This window comes from Echinops telfairi, unplaced genomic scaffold, assembly GCF_000313985.2.
Source record: "Echinops telfairi isolate 266 unplaced genomic scaffold, ASM31398v2 ScPeMD7_7469;HRSCAF=8507_0, whole genome shotgun sequence".
Taxonomy (NCBI): Eukaryota; Metazoa; Chordata; class Mammalia; order Afrosoricida; family Tenrecidae; genus Echinops; species Echinops telfairi.
In genome coordinates, this window is record NW_022111372.1 from 28364508 (window position 1) to 28373292 (window position 8785).

At 45.3% G+C, this 8785-nt stretch overlaps 1 protein-coding gene across 5 annotated transcripts in view; it reads left to right on the plus strand.

Moving 5' to 3' along the window:
- Window positions 1-4694, plus strand: part of DOP1B (DOP1 leucine zipper like protein B) — a 167213-nt gene extending 162519 nt beyond the window's left edge. For 4 of the 5 annotated variants that reach the window (XM_045284559.1, XM_045284557.1, XM_045284560.1 and 1 more), the window contains exons 34-37: window positions 406-461; window positions 691-852; window positions 2571-2700; window positions 4207-4694. In XM_045284559.1, the coding sequence (XP_045140494.1) occupies window positions 406-461; window positions 691-852; window positions 2571-2700; window positions 4207-4458 (600 nt within the window). In that variant the 3' untranslated portion in view covers window positions 4459-4694. Of the gene's footprint in view, window positions 1-405; window positions 462-690; window positions 853-2570; window positions 2701-4206 lie in introns of those variants that run through there. The other variant, XR_006679522.1, reaches the window with a different exon arrangement.
- The last annotated feature ends 4091 nt before the right edge of the window (window positions 4695-8785 follow it).

Here is an 8785-nt window from a genome sequence, read left to right on the forward strand (position 1 = left end):
TGTGTGTGGATTGGGATAACAATTGTATGAGCCCCTAATAAAATGTTAAAAAAAAAAAAAAAAAAGAATAAAGCTATCCAGCTGGAAAAAGAAGCCTCAGGAGGTATTTTTATGTACGACTCTAGAGACCTAAAGACTCTGGTGGCAGGAGTTACAAGTGCTCCAGAAAGTCCACATTCCACGATCATTTGTGTTCTGTTCCACAGTCCCCCCTCCTTCTGATCAAGATTCTGCAATACCCTCTGATCAAAACGGGTCAGTGATGGTGACAGGGCCCATCCATCTCTTCTGGTCTCCTCCCGAGAAAGCAGTTGGTCAGGGACACTTTAAGCATCAGTATCCTAACGTTTGCCTGTCTTATCTCTGCCAGATAATCACTTGAATACGTGTTTGATTTTCTTATAGATTCAGACGTTCACGCAGCTTCAGGAAGATCTGAAAGAGGAAGATGACTCACTGAGGTGAGTAGTACCAACATCTGGGCCCATGTGTGAAAGGTGCTGGAGATTAACCGACAAGCGTTTATCGCATCACTTTGTCCGGTGGCAAGTGCGATATTGAAAGGCTTGCGATGGCACCAGCATTTTGTTTTATTTTAAAGGAACTTCCTATGCACATTTCACAAGGGATCAGGCTCTAGCAGATGCGAACGTATTTATAACACGGGCCCCTTTCTTTACCAATTTACAGAAACAGCAGCAAAACAAGCAGAGCAAAAGCTTCCGTCCCCGATGGAAATGGACCTTCAAAGGGAGAGATAGCCCACAGTGAACTCGCCTTGTATTTCTCAGCTTGCAAATTCCTGGACACGGCTCTCTCTTTCCCGCCGGATAAAATGCCATTATTTCAAATGTGAGTCAGGTAAAGCCTGGAGGCCTTTTGCACGAGTCAGTGGCCTCTCTTTCGCCCACGGGTGCTCCCATGTGCGGTCTGAGATGCCGCAGGCAGGCCGGGCCCCAAGCTTATATATATATATGGTTTGTTTTGGAGGGGATGTAGGGAGGTTGCTCCACTGAATGTCTGTAAAGCAGGGGTCACCTGCTGGTAGATCTGCTTGGATTTATGTTGTTGTTTTTTTCCCTTTTTCTCCCTCTCCAATTTTTTTTTAATTAGATATGAATGCCTTGAAATGGAGCGTGCTGCTCTCTAATTCGCTTTGGCCCCAGAGGCTGCCATTCCTGTGGGCTGAGCACAGCTGCTCATCCAGTTCATTCCATGCCTGGCCCCAGAGGCCGCTCTTCTCAGCCTCTTTCTGCCCCGGCCCATCTAGAGACTGATCGTGTGGCAACACTGAGGGGGAGAAGTGTGTTTTTATGAATGTCAGGTGCCCAGCAGCACTGTTCATAAAAGCCAAAAAGTAGAGACAACCCAAATGCCCATCACCTGAACCCTGGACACCATATATATATTTTTAATCATTTTATTGGGGGCTCGTACAACTCTTATCACCATCCATACATCCATCCATTGTATCAAGTACATTTGTACATTTGTTGCCATCATCATTCTCAAAACATTTTCTTTCTACTTGAGCCCTTGGTATCAGCTCCTCATTTTCCCCCTCCCTCCTCCTCCCCCCTCCCTCATGAACCCTTGGTAATTTATAAATTATTATTATCTTGTCATATCTTACACTGTCCAACACCTCCCTTCACCCCATATACTGTTGTCCATCCCCCAGGGAGGGGGTTATATGTAGATCCTTGTAATCGGTTCCCCCTTTCTACCCCACCTTCCCTGCACCCTCCTGGTATCGCCACTCTCACCACTGGTCCTGAAGGGATCATCCGCCCTGGATTCCCTGTGTTTCCAGTTCCTATCTGTACCAGTGTACATCCTCTGGGCTAACCGGATTTGTAAGACAGAATTGGGATCACGATAGTGGGGGCTAGGAAGCATTTAAGAACTAGAGGAAAGTTATATGTTTCATCGTTGCTACCCTGCACCCTGACTGGCTTGTCTCCTCCCCGAGACCCTTCTGTATAAGGGGATGGACACCATATTTTATGCAAACAACATGCATGTTACAGGCGACAGCTCTCTGCAAGCCACACAATCTCTTTGCACGCCGTTTCCTAGATGCACTGTGCATGGTATGTGTTTGTGCGCCTGGGTTATTTATTTGGGCTCATTATATGTGGAAAATACAGTAAATAAAATGCGCGTGCCTGTAGTGGAATAATATTCAGCCATAAAAGGAATGAAGAACTGACCCCACGTGGATGAGCCTTGGAAACCTGTGGCTGCTAAGCTAAAGAAACTAGTCACAAAGGACCACTTGTTCCATGATTCCATTTATGTAAGTTATGTAGAATGTTCACATCTACAGAGACAGAGCTGATTAGTGATGGCCTAAGGCTGGGGGGTTGAGGGGATGAAGGGGCTTCTAGCAAAGGGAAATGACTCTTGTGGGGTTAATGAACGTATTCTGGAATTGTGCTGAATACACTAAAAGCTCCTGGACAGTACATTTTAAATGGGTGAATCATGTGGTCTGTGAACTGTGTCTCCATGAAGCGGTTAAGAAAAGCGAGCGGCGAGCCCTCCTGACCTCCAGTCTTTTCCTCCAGTTATAGGTGGGCATTCGTTCCCGAGGTGGACACAGAGGGTCCTGCCTTCCTATCAGATCTCCAGGAGAGTCACCAAGAATGCAAACCTCACACTGTCCGGATTCTAGACCTCCTAAAGTTAAAATATGGGGTAAACTTGTTCCTTTTTTAAAATGATGCCCAGGGTGGGGAGTAGGAGAAGAAAGAAGGGCTACGCAGGAAGGGAGGGAGGGAGGCACTTGATGGTATTTCGTCTTGTGAAGAGACTCACAGGGGAACCTCCAGCACTTTGTCATTTTCCACTTGAACAAAACCGCGTAGGGGATGGCGTACTCCAAGTCTGGAGCCGGCTTCTCCACTGGCCTCCCTGTCCGCCCGCCCCCTTCACATGGGCTCCCAGCCCCCTGCCCTGCCTTTCCAACCTCTCATGCTGCTGCTGGCACGGTGGTCCCATGATTCCCTTGTCTGTCGTTCCATCTTTCCACGAATGTTTGAAGCCCCTTGCAGATGTGGCACTCGATTTTAAATGATCAGAGATTCATTTTCAACATTTTGCCTATTGAAGTTTGAAAACTGGGAGAGGGTCAGAAGTTCCATGACTTTTCTCGTTCTTGTGTCTCACACACTGCTTCCGCCCCCAGTGGCCAGAAGGGGGGAGCTTTGTGGGCATCACAGTCTTGGGGAAGTAGCTTTTGTCCCCCACGTGCCTGTATGACACTAGTCCAGGAGGAAGGACAAGCCCTGGGTAGGGGTGGGCTCAGGGTAGCGCCTGCTGGGAAATGGGAACTGCAGACCTAGAATGTGAGTTCAGGCCCTTTGCCCAGTGCTCTTCATGGATTTTCATAGAGAACAGACCTCTTCGTGATTTTTAAAAACAGCTTCTTTTATAAAATTGTCACTTAATTCACATTCCACATAATTCAGTGGGTTTCAGTATATTAAAAAGAGTTGTCCAGTCATCACCGCAATCAGTGTCAGGACATTTTCTTCATTCTTGAGCCCTGGATTATTTGCTGCTCATTACCTGCCAGCCCTCCCCTGCCATAGCCCTACTAAAGAAACAAGTGTGCCGCCATCGAGCTAATGCCGACGCTCACAGTGATCCCATTGGGCAGGGTAGAAGTGCCCCGTGAGTTGTCAAGACGGTCACTCGGTATGGGAGTAGAAAGCCCAGTCTTTCTCCTGCGGAGTGCCTGGTGGTTTCCCACTGCCGGTCTTACAGCTAGTAGTCCAGTGTGTCACCACCGTGCCACCAAGATGCCCTAAGGAACTGTTAGTCCACTTACTGTCTCTCTGGATTACCTGTCCTGGATGTCCTATAAGGAAAATCATACAAAAACCCTGACAACGACAACAAGATAAAATACAGAAAATCCTCAATCCAAAAGAAACCAGAAGGCAGAAGGCACTAGAACAAATGAAAGGTGTGTCAAAGGGGAAACCCAGCGCGAATATGTTCAAGTTTAACCCAGCTCCGTCTGCAGTGGTCCACTTTCCATGGCACGGAGGGCTAGGCTGTTCCCATTCCCTAGGCAGTGGTCTGAGGGAGTTCGAGCAGGCTTGGAACTCTTAGGTTTTGCTGTGTCTACGACTCTTTATAAAACTATATCCCTACCCTCTTTGTTAACCTGTTCTTTGTACGGCTTTGTACTTACAGGAAATTAGCAGCTCCGATGAAATAACTGTGAAGACTGAATTTCCTCTGCTGCGCCAGCATTCCGTGTCCAGCGTGAGGCAGCTGATGCCGTTCTTCAAGACTCTAAATTGTGTCTTTAAAACCCAAAGTAAACGTTGTGCTGAGCCCCCTGGCCCTCCGTTCTTAGAGGAACCTGTCACAGAGAACCCAGGCGTCTTGGAACAGCTGGAAGAAAGTGTTGAACATGATTTTTTGGAGCATCTGGAGTGCTAGCCCTGCGTGACAGGAGGTGTGGAGCCCTTTTATGGGCACATCGTGAAAACCAGAAAAGACTCCAAACCAGAGAGGAGCCTGAAAAAGCACTTTTAACCGGGCCTGGGCCCGTCCAGTAATTGTCTGGTGATTGGCAACAAAACTCACCTCCCTAAATGCCTTGTAATATATTTGGACCTGATTGTATGTTTTGTCCTCGATTTATGTAATGAAAATAAAATTAACATAACATCTAATGGTAGCACAAAATACATATTATGACGTAAAGTATGGCGAGAATGGAAACATCATTTTCTTTGTTTGGGGGTGGGGGATTTAGTCATTTTCATTGTTGAAGCGCAGATTAAACATGGGTTTTTCTCAGCATATTTCTAAAAATTTAAACTCGTTTAAAAACTATTTTTTAACCTTTCACACCTGGGCCCTGGAAAGCATTTATTTTGGTTGGCACTTTAACTGCCACCTTAAGTAAGGACTGTCGAGTCCGTCCCTCCTCATGGTGCCCCTGTACAACAGAACAAATCACTGCACCATCACCACCATCACCGTCACCACAGTCACCGTCACCACAGTCACGGAGTCAGTCGTCTTGTTGAGGGCCTGCCTCCTTTTCCTGCCTTTCTCCTGTACCCGCATGATGCCCTTCAGGGGCTGGTCCCTCCGGAGAACATCTCCAAAGCATGTGATGTTAGACAGCGTCTCATCACCCTCACTTCTAAGGCACAGTTAAAACTGTTTTTCATCCAAGACACATGTGTTTGTTCTTCTGGAAGTCCACGGTACTCTCAAGAGTCTTTGTGAACACCCTCATTTAAATACATCATCTCATCATCCGTCTGCTCGATGCATTGTCCAGCTTCTCTGCATACTCAGTAGAAGATGGAAACTACCATGGCTGGGGTCAGGGACACCTTAGTCCTAAAGGGGGTCATCTTGGTTCCTCCGCCCTTTAAAGAGGTCTGCAGCCCATTGCCCACTGCAAGGGGTCTTTTCATTACTTGACTGCTAGGCCTTGAATGTGGATTCAGGGATAATTAAATCCTTGCCAACTTTAATATTTTCGGCATTTATCATGATGTTTATTAGTACCATTGTGAGGATTTTTATTTATGTACAGTGTAATATATAGGGGAAAGGCTGTAGTTATTTATCTTCAGTATTGCTTCAAGTATTCTTGGCTTTCAACAAGCAAGGTTGTCTGTCATCTGCCTCCTGCAGGTCGTTCAGTGCGTCTCTGATCCTGATAAGGCATTCTTCTGACAGGTCAGCCTCTCAACCTATTTGCTCAATGTGCAGATCAAATAAGTGAATAAGTACAGTGTAATCATGATGCACATTTTCCCTGTGTAAACCATCTGGTATTTCCCATTTTTGTGTGAACACCTGCCGCTTGCCCTGTGTATGAGTTCCACGTGAGCACAACCGAGGATTCTGGGATCCCTACTTGTTTCCATGTTGTTTATAGTTGGTTATGATGCACACAGTAAAGTGATTTTGTGTAATCAACAAACCAAGGGTAAACATTGAACACCTCAGTGGTACTCTGCTTTCAGCTGAGCTCCATCTGACGTCACCACGATAGCCCTCGTTCCATGTCCTCTTCTGAATCCAGCTAATTTCTAGCAGCTCCCTGTTGATGTGCTCCAGCAAAACTAAGGTGGGCCTGACCTCCAAGCCATGGTATTTCCAATCACCTCATATGCATGTGAAAGTTGCACAATAAGTATTTCAATGGAAAGTACCGTGGACAGTCTGTCTTGGATTGATAATACCAGCATCGAATAGTATTGTGTGGTGGTCTGTTGGCTCACCCGCATCTGGAACAGGCACAAGTATGGATCTCCTAGAGTTGATTGGCTGGGAAGCTGTCATCCTCACCTCTTGCCACACACAAGCACATGCTTTCAGCATCGCACCCATTTGTTGAAACACCTCAACTGGCAGTCCATCGAATCCTGGAAACTTGCTTTGCACCGGTGTCTTCTGTGCACGTTAGACTCTTCCTTCGTTACCATCAGTCCTTAATACGATGCGCTACCTTCTAAAATGCTTAAATGTAGACACGTTCTCTTTGGTGCTGTGACTGCATTTCTTACATTGTCTTGTTGCTTCCCACGTCGCTCCCGGTTTTGCCCATAGCATCCTGAAGTATTTTTGTTCTTCAGCTCTTTCAGCTTGAGACAAGCTGAGCGTGTTCTTCACTTCTGGTTTCTAACTTTAGGTCTTTGCATATCTCCTAATATTTTATCTTCTCGAGCTGCCCTTTGAAATGTTCGGTTCTTTTACTTCAGCATTTCTGCCATTCGCTTTAGATACTCTGTGTTGAAGAGCGAGACTCTGACATCCATTCCGTTTTTGTCTTTTCGGTCTTTTTAGTGACCTTTTCCCTTTGTGTTTGATGTTCATAAGGCCACCCCCCAACTCATCTGGTGTTGAGTCATTAGTTAAATGTGTCAAAACCATTTTTGAAATAGTCTCTAAATTCTGGTGCGTTTCATTTTGGTTCCTGCGGACTTGGCTTTATTTTCTTCAGCTGATGATCTGTTTTCTGCAATCGGCCCCTGGCTTTGTTCTGACGGATGGTAACGAGCTTTGCCATCGCCGCTTTCTGCAGATGTAGTTCATTTTATTCCATCTGCTGAGGTCCTTGTGTGGCGTTGCTGTTTATGTTGGTGAACACAAAACTAGTCCCATGTAAGTCGTTGATCTTGCAAAACCCTTTCATGTGATCTCCAGTATTGTTTCTGTCCCCAGAACCACAGTGCTCAGCTATTGATCCTCCTCCATTTTTTCCAGTTTTCTTTCTCTGTCCAAGCACCAGTAGCACAGGCACGGATTGCCTGCTTCATCGATTACAGATGGAGGAAGTTGGCAGGCATCTTTCACTTCTTCATTGTGTTTCCGTTTGAGACATTCATTTGAATAATGGTTGTGAGGACTGGTCTCTATTTCAGCAGACGATTTGAAATGTTCTTTTTGCAGAACACTGAGATGTCTGCCATTCCTCTTCGATTGGTCAGTCCAGCATAACAGACTGTATGCTTGATTCGCACTGGTCAACCCCAGTCCATTTCAGCTCACTCACACCTAGGATATCCTCTGTTAGGCATTCCATTTCTTTTTGTCTGACTACCAATTTTCCTAGAGTCATGCTTTGTGCATTCCACATTTTAATTATTAATATTTGCAGCCGTTTGTGGTTTTGAACTGTGCCACGTCAGCAAATGAAGGCCCCGGAGCTTGACTTCATGTCATTAAGGTCGACTCTGTTTGCGGACACAACTCTTCCTCAGCCATATTTTGAATGCCTTCCAACTTAAGGGGCTGGTCCTCTGGCGCTCTTATCTGGTAATGGTCTGGTGCTGTTCGTAATGGTTCTAGTGTGAATGCCTCGCAAGTGGGCAGCCTGTTCTTTCTTGATGGTCTGTTTTTCAGTCTGGAAGCCCCGCCAAAACCTGTTCACCGTGGGTGACTCGGCTGGTGTTTGAATTTCCTGTGGCAAAGCTTCCAGCATAACAGTGCGCAAACCACCACTGTAGGACAAACTGACACGTGAGTAGTGGAGCTTCATATGAGTCTCTTGGAATTTAATGACTATCTAGGGACTAGTGGAAAGAAAAACAGAATTAGAAGCTAGTGGAATTCTTTTCACTAACTTTTTTAAGCCCTTGATATTTTGCCATTTCTAAATTAAGTATGTGTAATTAACCCTGACATAGGATTAGGCAACCACAGAACCAAAAGTGGGGGTAGGTTTTGTGGGAGACGACTGTGGGAGGGTGTGTCCTTTAAGAATATCCACAAATTTGAAATTTTGAAATACAGAATTACAAATGATGTGTGTTTCACAATTGTTCATCTAAATGTTTCCTAAAGTGGGTGAGACCACCCGACGGGGGCCTATGGAACAATCCAGGGGGGCTGCTACTACAAATTATGTACATTTTATCCCCAACTATGGCCTACAGTACAAAAGTTTTTAATTGCCAGGTGAGCACTGAGAAATCTTTTTTAAGGGGGCGGTAGGACAAATAAATTTGGGACCCTATTGTTTGTACTATGATTTACCATACATAGTCGAGTATAAGCTGAGTTTTTTCGGCACATTTTATGCAGTTTTTGAGGTAAAGTTAGGTGCCTTGGCTGATACTCGGGTCGGCTTATACTCAAATATATATGGTACCTATATTTTGTGTTTTGAAAAGAGAACTGTGCTCTACTTAATCTTTAATGTCTTTGTAGATACACATGTCCATTTATCAAAATTTACAACAAACTTATTTATGTAATCAATAGCTATGTTACTCTAAAGATAATATAGCTCCAC